The sequence below is a fragment of the Octopus bimaculoides genome, chromosome 10 (genome assembly GCF_001194135.2).
Source record: "Octopus bimaculoides isolate UCB-OBI-ISO-001 chromosome 10, ASM119413v2, whole genome shotgun sequence".
Classification (NCBI taxonomy): Eukaryota; Metazoa; Mollusca; class Cephalopoda; order Octopoda; family Octopodidae; genus Octopus; species Octopus bimaculoides.
Window position 1 is genome coordinate 47,663,307 of NC_068990.1, and position 13,677 is coordinate 47,676,983.

Genomic DNA, 13,677 nt, shown 5'->3' on the forward strand with positions numbered 1-13,677 from the left:
TATATATATATACATACATGCATACATATATACATACATATATACATACACACACACACATATAGAGAGAGGGAGAGAAAGAGAGAGTGTTTAAACTGTCATATACTACCACGGGGAAATATTACCTTGTTTGGAAACAGGGTAGGGTTAGCATCATAAGAGGCATCGAACAATCAAGAACTCTGATTCAAAGAAGTCTTGTTGGATCCATGCATGGAAAAGTAGATGTTAAAATGATGATGATGATATATATATATGAAGGTGATTCATTCATGCTCACAAACATATAATGTGTAGCAGCTCTGGCTGCGTCCTATCACAGCAGTGTTTCATGTCAGCCATGTTGTGTTCTAATCAAAGATATTTAATGCTTGTTGGCTTAGTTGACATAAACAGTGGGACATCATCAGCATAATTATTGATATCATAATATTTATTAAACAAGATAAGTAAAAAAAAAAATCCATCACTCCTGATGGTTAATTTGTGAGGGGCTAGAACAATCGGTTAATTGTTAAATCTCTCTGTAGAATCTCTGTTTATTCATGTGATGGTGTTGTTTTGCCCAAGTGAGTCCTACTGAGCATACCTAACATCAAAAGTATTCAAAACATAACTACCATATCTGTTTTGGGAATATCAATTGCTATTATTGTTTTAATGAAGAAGAAAAAATATTTTAGAAATCACTATGGAATTGTCCATCATGTGATATAGACATGATGAACTCTCTCATCGAAGACAATATATAAGTGTTCAACTTTTGCTGAACGACGTGCACAAATGATTTTTTTATAGCAACCAAATGTTCATGCTGCACATTAGCTCACTCTCTCTAGCATGGCGGGCTTCTTTGAATTTCTGTGAACTGGTGCATGGTGTACAATCCATCATATATCAAAGTGATCACAAAACAGTGTGAGATAAAGTGTTTTGCTTAAGAACACAACACACCACCCAGTCTAGGAATTGAAACCACAATCTCATGATCATGAGTGCAACACCCTAACCATTAGACCACACAGACAAAAACATATAAACTGGAAATATGAAATAAAATTTCTCACAATTTATTTTTGTAATTTAAAATAGATATTTCAATATTACTTGTTAAACTATGTGCATCTTGATGTACAGAGTAAGTAACATATCTCTGTGTTGTGTAAAGCAAGTAAAAGGGTTGATATCAGAAAGAGCACATGGCTGAAAACACTGTCTCAAAACATCATGTGTAACTCGGTATGAAAAGCAGGCTTAAAAACGATGATAATGATGATTTCAGTATTAGCTGTCATTATAATTACCTTCCAAATTTTTCTCCATCTTCAATTGTGTCCGGTAAATTTTCACCTAGAGTCTCAGGCAGAGCAAGTGAAAGAAACCCTGCTACTAAGGCAGCTACTCCAAATAAAATAAGTGGCAAACTTTTACCAAATTCAGTAGGTATATAATTGCTCTGAAATAGAATATATTTTATAAGAATGAAATGCTTTATTTGCATCAGTTTCTGTTGACTTCAAAATACTGGTTCCTTAGTTGAAAGTTAGATTCAAATGAATGGAGGACTCAGTTTCCTAATGATGAGATAGGAATGAAGATAAATTTAAGAATCTTAATGGTGGGAATAACAGGGTATTGAACTTTCTTATGGTCATCAGTAAAATAAGGTGGGAAGCACACTTAACCCATCACCTGGTTTAACAACACCACCCGGCTCTTATCTCTTAACTCTGTTGCAAGCATTCTGATCAAGTTTCCAGTTTGAGAATGCATTCCTTCCATCCTTCTCTAGCTTGGAGATTTTGAAAGATAAAGATCCTTCTTGAGTCATATAGACTCATAAGGCATGCTTCCCAGTTTCTGTGGTGCGGATATTCCCTTCTTGACATAGGAAGCCGGACCATCGCGAGGTTACTCATTTTTGCCAGCTGAGTGAACTGGAGTAATATGAAATGAAGTGTTTTGCTCAAGAACAATCAAAGAATGATCAAAGAACAATGTGTCACCCGGTCCAGGAATCAAAAACACAATCTTATGATCATGAGTCCAACACCCTAACCACAAAGCCATGTGCCTCCAGTTTGGAGGCCCTATGATGGGTCATGGGCATTGCCTATACCCTTGACTAAAAGATTAAAAAAAAAGTGAAATTCTTACAACTGAGATCAAAACAAACTGCAATACAATACAATACAACTAACTGCCATTTGTGAGTGAGTGTGATTTTGTGGCATGTACCATACTTTGCTAATTATTTTAGGTGTCTGTGTAGTCTCTCTTAGGCCATATGCCTTCAGAACAAGCAGGTGCACAGTCTTGGATGAACATAACCTTATTTGGGCCATAATGTTGGATCATAATCCATGGTATTAGAATTTCATCAAGGTTATTTAACTACTCTTTCATGTTGATATTACGATCAGTTTCATTGAAATAAGGCAGCATCATGATTCTGACAGCAGTTTCAGACACCATCACCAAAGGTGGTAAAGAAGGCTCAAAAATCAGCAATCCTGCAGCTGTGACATCTGATTACATGTATGCTGCATGTAACTGAGAAGCTTTAAAGTTGTCTCAGCTGTAATAGCTTTAGAATGGGCCATGAGAATGCTTTGATGCTTGCAAAACATATGGCATTGTACCTAAGTTATTTTAACTCTTTAACATTTAAATTGGCCATAACCAGCCTAACTTCTTTATGTGTCTTATGCTAAAACTGACCAGATCTTCTCACACCTACCCTCCAATGTCATTCTAAAAATATTCAATCATATCATCGAAATCTCGAAACTACAAGATAATGCAGGATTAATTCAAAACAATGTAAGTAAATAAGCAATACATTTGACAAAGAAATCTGAATTCTAGAGGATTAAACAACTTTAGCTTTCATCCTCTTCATAGTTTTTGGAAGCTTAGTCAAGCTGGTGAATGGATTTGCTGAAACATCATTTTAAACCAGCCAAAAGGTGCAGGTACAGTTCTGATCACTGCTGTGAGATACTGTGGGGATGAGATGAACTGGAAGGAAAGGGCTGTGATGTCAATGGTCGAGGGGCCCCACCGGAAGAGGAAGGGTGAAAGAGGGAGTGAGGGAAGCAAGACCAGAGTCATCCACTTTTGGCCTGGGGCAGTGGTCGTGAACGAACGCAAGTGAATGAGCGAGCGAGCAGGGATTGGTAGTAGCAGCTGCTATTGTTAGGTGAGATGGGTAGGGCATGTGTTTGGATTTAACACAGCTGGACAGCTAACAAGGAGAGGTAGGTGAACTGTATTTTATTTTCCGCATTACATTTCCCTCATACCTTAAGCTATTTTGACTTTGGTATATAAATATATTTTTCCATTGTTGTTGTCCCCTTCCACAAGATGGCAGTGAAGATAAGAATCAGCACCTTTTTGTGGTGAAGGAGATGTGATTGCCTGGATCTGTAAGATTAAGGTGGTGGCTAGGCTACAAAGTATCAACGTTGTAGCAAGTCTCATGGCCCTGTACCTGAAGGGAAGTGCATTGGCACTGCACCTCCAGATGGATGAGGAAGACCAACTGAGTGTGATGAAGATTGAACAGCACTTGAAGGAAGCTTATATGAAGGGAATATACGCTGCATTTGCTAAGCTGGGAGTTGTCAAGTGGATAGGGGAACAGATCAACGAGTGTGCCACAGAGGTTCAGAGACTGGCCATGCTATCTGGTTTTACTGGAGAGGGTCTAGAGAAGGTGGTATGATTGGCCTCCATAAATGGCTTTCCTGACAACATATCAGTGTGACTGAAACAACTGCCAGGCAGCGAGAAAATGGCAATGAGTGAGCTCATTGCTCAAGCCTGCGTGTTAACACAAAACACCGGGTGGAAGGCAGTGGTGATGGCAGCTGCAGAAGCCCACAATGTAGATTGACGACCAGTAAAGAATGAGAAGAAAAAATCTGCCATGGAGTGACAGTAACTGTTCATGGGCTTGTGTTTCAAGTGCCAGGAACAGGACATGGCAAGGGACTGTGCGGAGATGAAGCCCTGACTAGTTTGCTACTGGTGCAGGCAGCCTGGGCATATCGCTTGAAACTGCAGCCAGAGAAAAGGCTATGGGAAAGTTGTTGCCTCTCAAACTTTCTTTGTGAGCAAGTAGAGGCACTCTTACAGTTGAAGTCCTGGTTGGAGGAAAGGCGCTCAAAACCCTCATGGATACAGGCTGTACAATATCTCTTATGACCCCAAGGGTGACAAAAAAAAAAAATGTAAGGGGATGAGTAGTATTCGGGTGGTTGACAGCAGTGAAATTGGATGTAAGGGTAGCAGCGAAGTGGAGATAGTGGTACAGAGCACAACACTGAGGCTGTGGGTGATTGTGATTGACCATGTGGTAGATGGAATTGATGTGGTGATGGGAATTGTTGCAGTCAACTGCCTTGGAGGTACCAGTGTCAGTGGAGACATGGTTTTGTTTGGTGGTCCAGGGGCGTCATGTGCTGTGAGTCTGCAACATGGGAGGGGGAAGAGCTCTGTGGTAGATAGTATTGCTTACACCATTGAGGACAAAGATTTCCAGGTGGTGTTTGACAGTCAGTGACAGACGGTAGAGTGGTGTCGGTAAGGAGAGCCTCTAATGCTGAAGAACAGCACACCTTGAAAGGACATGCCAGGTGTGAGTTTGAAGGAGAAGTAGAGAGGTGGATTAAGGAGGGTGTCCTTATGCTGTGGAATGAGGAGGTGATGAGCAGAGTGCTACAATTAATAGCAGTGGTGCAGCCAACAAAGGGCAAAGTCAGGCCAGTACTGGACTTGTGAGAGATGACTGGCCATGTATTGTGCCACATGGGTGGCAAGGTGACTGACGTCTGTGGTGAGATGCTGCACTAATGGAGACAGATGATGAGGGAGGCGATGATTGTTGACTTGAAGTCAGCATATCTGCAGCTCCATGTGAGCAAGAAACTGTGACAGTATCACCTGGTGCAATATAAGGGCCAGACATTCTGTTTGACTAGGCAGGGTTTTGGGCTAAATTCTGCACCAAAGATCATGGCAACAGTGCTAAAATCTATATTATGGAAGGTGGACAAGATAAAAAAGGCCACTAATTCCTATACAGATGACATCTTGGTAGATGAGACCATGGTATCTGCTGCAGAGGTCATAAGTCATCTAAAGAAGTTTGGGCTGACTGCAAAGTCACAAGAGCCAATGGTTAGAGGGCTGGACTGGGGCTCAAGCTTCAAAGAGATAAAACAGGTGTGTTGATGTTTTGGAGGAGGAATGAGATTCTGGAACTGGGTACCAGTGTCAACAGGCGAGAACTATTCTCAGTGTATGGGAGACTAGTGCAGCTACATCAAGAGATGAGCAGTCGGGCCAAACTGGGGAGGCAAAGTGGGAGAGGGGACTGTGCAATGATGTAGGATAACAGGGATTGGTAGTAGCAGTTGCTATCATTAGGTGAGACTGGTAGGGCACGTGTTTGGATTTAACACAGCTAGACAGCCAACAATGAGGTAGGTGAACTATATTTTATGGTTCCCTCGTATGACAGATACTGTGAGATAAAAGGAGACAGAGTACAGTAAACTGTTGTCTTTGCATACATTGGCAGTAATGTCATGAAAGGTATGTCTGGCTTAGTTCATTTCAGTATTAATATTTCACTGTAATGATTACATAACCCTAGTACAATCATTTGCAATCAGTGACAAAAAAAAAAACAACAAAAAATAAAACAAAACAAAAGCAAAATTACTAACTTAGAAATGTTATATGCAAAACATTAGCTTTTAATTCATGGTACTTATGTGTGTGTGTGTGTGTGTATGCATGTATATATATGCATATATATATATATACACATGCACATACATATAAGTCAAATCCTTCTTTACCTTTTCAAGGTAGACAAAGAGTACTATTCTAGGACATGTGATTGGCTGGACTATAGAAATATTAGACAGGATACAATGCAGTAGCTGTCCCAACTCTTTACATTCTGAGTTCAGATCTTCCCATGGCATACTTAGGTTGTAGGCAATCCATTATTCAGTTAAACACCATCTGTTGTCTATGGTGCCTTTAGAGGAGTCCACTTTGTTGCAAACATTCAGGCCAGGTCACCAGTTGGAAGATATTTTCCGCTCTCCTTACCAGTCTCAGATACCCTGCACAATGTCATGGCACTACCTTCCCTCTTGATTAAAAGATCATCATCAGTCAATATCTGCCTTCCATGCTGACATAGGTTGGACAATTTTACAGGAGTTGGTAAGCCAGAAGACTGTGCCAAGGTTTATTGTCTGCTTGGGCATGGTTTCTACAGCTGGATGCTCTTTGTAATGCCAGCCACTTTACAGAATATACTGGGTGCTTTTTATATGGCACCAACACCATTGCAGTCACTAAGTAACTTGGAAGACAACTCCTCAAGTAAGTAGGGAGTAGTATTGAGGGAGCTGGCTGTGTGCCAGGTGATAAGAAGTTAGAGTATGATAGAAAGATAGAAACAGGTTTCTTGCAGCGGAGGAGATACATGGTTATTCCTGCGAGAGAGAGAGAGAGAGAGAGAGAGAGAGAGAGAGAGAGAGAGAGAGAGAGAGAGAGAGAGAGAGAGAGAGAGAGAGAGAAAGGGAGAGAGAGAGAGAGAGAGAGAGATGAGTTGGGATGCACCCTCAAGTTACAGAGACGTATATATGAGTGAAATGGTAGAGGACTGGATAGGGTGAGTGGGTAGGTAAGTTCTTAACAGTGCAAAAGGAAAATGAGAGATAATGGGGTGGGGAATGTAATGAGTGAACATGGGTGGAAGGAAGGGGGTTAGGAAAATGAGTTGCAGGAGTGAGAAACTCATTAAGGTGATATATAAAAAAAACAAAAAAACAAATGTAAAACTTTCTTACCAAGAGGGTAATGTAAGGGGCTGACATTCCACCTAGTCTTCCAAGACATGAACATAAACCAAAAGCAGCATTGCGTATAACTGTGGGCAGTATTTCTGATGCTATGTTACTAATAACAGTGGATGCTCCAGAGACACTAAATTTTCCTATTAATGCCAAAAATATGGTCAGACCAAACAAATCTGAAATGTAACAGCTAAAACTATAACCTGTAATAATCTGAAGATATTTCACTTACATTTAATTTCAAAAGTGGCTTGGATGTGTCCAAAATTTCAAGGTGCCACACTGTGAGACTGAACCTGCAAACTATGTGGTTGCAAAACAAGCTAAATTATGTAAGCTTAGTACAAACTTTGCTGTGTCTAAGGAGAGTCATTATACCAATATTATTAACACATGCACAGGTTCAATTCCACTCCTCTATTATAAGTTAATTGGCTAGTTGATATTTAACCTATTGACTAATAATAAAGGAGTGGAATTGAACCAGTCTGTGTGTTAATAATATTAGCATAATGACTCTCTCTAGACACAATAAAATTTGTTTCAACACACGAATTCACATAAAGAATCTTGCAAACCAGATACAAAAACTTAGTACAAACCTTTTCCCCAAACATACACAAATGATGATGAAACACATGCAACTCCACATAATAATATTAATGAACAATAAAGAGGTTTCCTTCCCCATCTATCCAGAGTGAAATAAAGGAAAACGTAGGCTGGAAACTCCACAGCAGCAAAAAGAAATGTACTGAAATATATGTTTAAGCCAAGTTCTCCAATACCAAACAGGAGTCCAAAAAAAACCATGTTCACAACTATCCTGTAAAAGAGAAGCAAAATAAACTAGTTCAATATATTCTTCAACTTTTGATACAAAACTGAAAAACAAAATAAAATATAATTGTAAATGATGAGAAACTAAAATATTGACTAGAAAAATATTCTTGTTTATAGCAAATGGATCCAATAAGTACTTGTATTCTCTAATCATCTTTAAGTGTAATTCATTAGTTCATTTGTTTTATGTTTGTTTTCCATGTGAGCATGGGTTAGCTGAGTATTTATTATCGAAACATTATTTTAAAGCTAGATACCTTTCATGTCTCTAATCCTTGCCTTATTTTAAATAAGGAACTGTTTATTTTTAATTCCATTAATTCCATTTGTCTTTGAAAAGATAGAGGACAATTTGTTGACTGGAAATGTCAATTTAAAGTCACTATGTTTTTGCTCTATGCTTTCATTTGAAGATGCAGAATATAAACATTCACATGTACACGTACATTTGTAAATCATGTTTATGCATACACACACACACATGCATATATATATATATATATATATATATATATATGTATATATATATATATATGTATGTATGTATATACATGGTAGGTCCGATAGGATAAGATGTTCCAGATATTTACCTTAGAAAGTAATTCTACTGACAGTGGCTATCTGAAAATTGCATTAGGAGAATATCCTTTTATGAAACTTGCTTCAAATAAACAGAAAATCTGCAAATTCCATTTACAGGAATTGAACCTATGATCTTATGATCATGATTGGTAATCATGAGATTACCAGTCTTACTGTCTATATAGAAACAAGAAATAAAGATAAATTTCTAATCTGTCTAAAGTTAGAGATATCTCACTGGTTGACAGAATGTTAAAATTAGTAATGTTAAGTTTCAGTTTGAATTCAAAATAAAATTTAATGGAATATTACCTACCAGTTGAAGGAAATTATTGCACATCGTATTAATAAAACTCTTGATTTGAACAAATGAAAAAGACTGACTTTTTGAGCTGGTTTTGTTTGGTCCATGATTTGAGGTGTTGTTTCCTGACTTTGCTGCAAGGAAGAAGGAGTAAAAACAGCCTTATTTCTTTTGGCAATCTTTTCAAAAAGATCTTTTGCCTCCTCAACTTTACTATTGGAAATTAACCATCTTGGTGATTCATCTATGATGCTGAAAAGAAGAAAAATGTAATAATTTATTAAGAGTTGGTTGTTATTTTCATAATGTCTTGATAGAGGAGAGGAGAGAAGGTCTGTGGCCAAGTGGTTAAAGTGGAGTAGATGATCATTAGATTATAGGTTTGATTCTCAAACTTAATAATGTATTAATTCCTTGAGCAAGGCAATTTCTTTCATGTTGGTCCACCTGACTGAAAATGAGGCCTAGCAGCAGCTGGTGAAATGAGCAACTGACTGATGTCACCCTTCTTACTCTGTCTAAAGTCTACTTTGAACCAATGGGCACATAAGATGTGAGCTTATCTGAATTTCCAAGGGGTTTATACGACACAAAGTACAAAACCCATGACCCATTTTTTTCAGGACCTCTGATTGTAGTGGGAAGAATTTGTTGAAGTATAGGACAAAACAAATTAATTTTTTCTTATTTATTCCTCTGGAATTTTGCTGGGCTTTTTGAGAACTTTCTTTTCCTTTTTAAGGCTTTTAAAAAAAAAATCTAGTCCAACAATTAAAAATGACATTCTAGAATTTTTGTAAACAACATTAAAATGTTGTTTCAACATGGTTGCAGTTCAGTAACTGAAACCCCTTTCCCCAAAGTAAAGGAATAGACAAATAAGCATTCTTCATATAATTTACAATGGACGGATAGGTGTTCTCACCTTGTTCGTTGTTACCACGGCATTTTGGCTGATGTACTCTCCAAACTTCATCAGGTATTCTGGTGGAATTTCAAGCCCAACCCTTTATTTGACTAATGGAGAACTCATTTGGTAATAACAAACAAGGTGAGGACATCTATCCATCCATTGTAAATAATGTACATAATTTCTCATCCTAGAGATATAGAAAAGCATTCATTCATCTGTTTATAATTCTCAAAGTGATACGTTTCCAGAGGATAAAGAATATCCTTTTATCTTTTACTAGTTTCATTCACTGGACTGCAGCCATACTGGGGCACCACCTTGAAGGGTTTAATCGAACAAATCAACCCCTATATTTAAATTTCTTAAAGCTTGGTGCTTACTCTATTGTAATGGTAGTGGGACAAACAAAGATCACACATGCACATACACATACGTATGTATATGACAGGCTTTTTTCAGTTTCCACCTACCAGATCTACTCACTAGACTGATTGACTCAGGGTTATAACAAAAGATAACCGCTCAAAGTACCATGTAGTGGGATTGAACCTAAGACCATGTGGTTAGGAAGCAAGCTTCTTACCACACAGCAATTCCTGCATCTTAGTAGATTCTTCTTATCTGATCACAGGTACAGCACTGCGTATTTGGCCAAAGTACCTCACTCTTTCTTTTTAAGTTTAGTTTACTGAAAATTAGGTCCTACAGCAACAGTCTTCAGACTGGGCTACACAAGAGAAATTGTGGAGGATACACAAGTTTTGTAGAAACACTGGACTTTTGAAGTAATCACAAATGCACCTCATGTGTCCACTTATCTGTGTAAATAGGGATTTTCAGCAATCTGTAACCAAAACTAAATTTCTCTATAAAAAAATGGAATCTTTTATTGAAACCTTATCAATGATGAGTAAGAAATTAAAATTAGAAATCTATTAAAATTTACAGAGACATCAAACTGTTCAAAGAAGTAAACTCAATTACTATATAAGTCAAAGTTTTCACACTATAATTACTGCCCCAAAAAGGTAGGTCAACTTATATGCCAAAATGTCTTTGGAGAACCAAATATTCTATGTGAAATGCAGCAGTATTTGGAAAGATAGTCATAATGTTTGAATGTTTACACTACATGTTTACACTATATACTATATCGACTTGTATACCAGTAAATATGCTATAGAATGCATCAAAATATTGTCTTGTAATTATCATAAGCTTTCAAAGGAGCAGGTATAGCTGTGTGGTAAGAAGCTTGCTTCTTAACCATGTGGTTCAGAGTTCACTCCCACTGTATGGGACCTTGGCAAGTGTCTTCTACTATAGTCTTGGGCCAACCAAAGCCTTCTGAGTGGATTTGGTTGACAGAAACTGAAAGAAGCTTGTCGTATATATGTGTGTATGTGTGTGTGTGTGTTTGTCCCCCACAACCACTCAACAATAAGTGTTGGTGTATTTACATCCCTGTAACTTAGAAGTTCAGCAAAAGAGACAGATAGAATAAGTACCAGACTTAACAAAAAGTAAGTACTGGGGTCAACAAAAAAATTTCTTCAAAGATGGTGCCCCAGCATGGCTGTAGTCTCATGACTGAAACAAGAAAAAGGTAAAAGATAAAAAATTTGTTCATTTTATATTCAAGATATTAAATATGAAAAGGAAAAATAATTATATAAACAAAGTCAACTTACAACCAATATAGGAAAAATGGTAGAAAAATAAGAGATGCAGCCAGACACAGAAGATGCCAATCTCTAATCAAATAAGCAATTCCAGCCATTGCTATTTGACCCGTAGCAAATGCAATGTGACTGAACAAACCAACTAGAGATCTGTGAGAATGAGGTACTATCTCTATGGCTGCAATGAAGTAAAAACAAGTATGTTAATATAAATTTAACGGTAGAGTTTTAAGACTTCATTAGTAAATGATCTGTTTAAATCCAAAATTAGGTTCAGGCTAGAATATTGAAAAACAAAAACTATATAAAGGTTGGTAATAGGAATAAGTTTGCATGGCATGGTGTGATAGAAGAAACTATGGCATACTAGGTTATTTAGATGAACTAAGGAATAGATGGTTGCTAGAAACTGTAACCAAATTTCCCTCCATTTACATGTTTTCACTTAAAAAAAAAAGGAGCACATTGGATAATGTTCACCAATGTACAGTGAGTCTGAAAACGTTTGGATGGTCATGGCTGGAATATCTTCAATTGTAGGTTTGCCTGTAGTTACAACAAGGTAGAATATATTGTGAATAATTTTGATATTGGAGAAAATAAATGTTTTTAAATTTGATTTTTTTTATAGTAATTGCTTTCAACATAGGTATGTGGGGAGGAGATTTTGTGGGGAGATAATTAAATTGCCCCAAAACTTGGTTGGTACTTGGTAACATTTGAACTTAGAACATGAGGCTGGAAGATATACTGCAAAGCACTGTCTCCAATGCTCAAACAATTCTGTCTTTATTTTTATCAACCTTGTCCAAACAGACCTATGATGAAAGGTGTGCTAACCACAGCCATCATGTCTAATGTAGCCTTCATACTTTTTAGATGATGGAGTGTAAATTGAGGGAGATTTGGCTAAAATTTCTAGCAGGAAGAGCAACCATGTAAGAGCTCCCTTGTTAGCTTGTAATAATAGTTTCGAATTTTAACACAAGGCCAGCAGCAGTTTTAGAGGGAGGAGGTTAGTCAATTACATCAACCCAGTACTTGACTGGTACTTTGTTTTATTGACCTCCCCAATAAAGAATGAAAGGCAAAGCTGAATTTGAACTCAGAAAAATAGAGTTGAAAAAATGCTGCGTATTTTGCCTGATATATTAATATATCTGCCAGCTCATTGCATTTTGCTGGCTTGTAATAATAAGCATGGAATGACTTAGAAAATTTGGAAACAGGCATGGCTGTATGGTAAGAAAATTGCTTCCTAATCACATTGTTTTTTGGTTCAGTTCCACTGCATGGCACTTTGGGCAAGTGTCTTCTAGTATAGTATATATAAGTAATTTAGATTCAGTTGAATTAGGTAGTTGAAGCACCAAGTCAGTCCGGTATTATCAGCACAGCTCAAAGGTGAATAAAATCAAAATAAGTAACAGGATGCCAAGTAGTAATGCAATACAACCATTTCAAGTGGCTCCATTTAATTGAATAATGCAATCATTACATCAATTTAAATACAATGCTATGTTCAGCTGCATAAATATGGATTTTCAACAGACAAGATATATTAATATAAAGAATTTCATGTTATCACTGTTGTAGCAAGAATAGCTAAGAGAAAAACAACAATTTTTTGAGTGGCATGGAACAGAGTGAAGGTCATAGAGTTGTAATTCATTTCCAATTTATCTATCTCCTTATCATCAACAAAAAAGTCTAAGAGTAGAAGACTGTATGTTTAGAATAAAGAGTTGACAGCTTATAACTGGCTGTTGGTCATAAATTTCATACTGTCACAGGTACCTTTCAACCACCAAGAAAAAGAAACAAAATTTTAGAAAGAGTCAATTAGATAGTAGTAAATTATATTAATATATCTTTAGTCAAATATATCTTTAGTGCTGTATTTAAATTGATGTAATGATTGCATTGTTCAATTAAATGGAGCCACTTGAAATGGTTGTACTGCATTACTGTTTTACATCTTGTTACTTATTTTGATTACACACACACACACACACACACACACACACGTATGTATGTATGTATGTATGTATCTATCTATCTAGCTAGCTATATATATATATGTATATATGTATACACACACACAAACACACACACACACACACACACACACACACACACACACGTATCTATGTGTGTGTGTTTGTCCCCCACCACTGCCAGACAACCAGTGTTGATTTGTTTACATCCCCTGTAACTTGGCATTTCAGCAAAAGAGACTGATAGAATAAGTACCAGGTTTTAAAATATTAGTCCTGGGATAGATTCATTTGACTAAAAATTCTTCATGGTTGTGCCCCAGCATGACAACAGTCTAATGACTGAAACAAGTAGTAAAAGAGAACTATAAATTAACAATCTATGACCTGTCTGCAATGAAAATGTTAATTCCATGTAAACATTTGAAAGGAAAATATAAACTATATATATATATATATATATATATAT

At 37.0% G+C, this 13,677-nt stretch overlaps 1 protein-coding gene across 1 annotated transcript in view; it reads right to left on the bottom strand.

Annotated features, from left to right (window-relative positions):
• Positions 1–1,300: 1,300 nt before the first annotated feature.
• The window catches only part of LOC106880428 (organic cation transporter protein), a 79,477-nt gene continuing 67,100 nt past the window's right edge, over positions 1,301–13,677 (bottom strand). Inside the window, exons 5-9 of the mRNA XM_014930342.2 lie at positions 11,221–11,389; positions 8,629–8,868; positions 7,490–7,713; positions 6,882–7,063; positions 1,301–1,456 (exon numbers count right to left, since the gene is read on the bottom strand). Of these exons, the coding sequence (XP_014785828.1) occupies positions 1,301–1,456; positions 6,882–7,063; positions 7,490–7,713; positions 8,629–8,868; positions 11,221–11,389 (971 nt within the window). The remainder of the gene's footprint in view (positions 1,457–6,881; positions 7,064–7,489; positions 7,714–8,628; positions 8,869–11,220; positions 11,390–13,677) is intronic.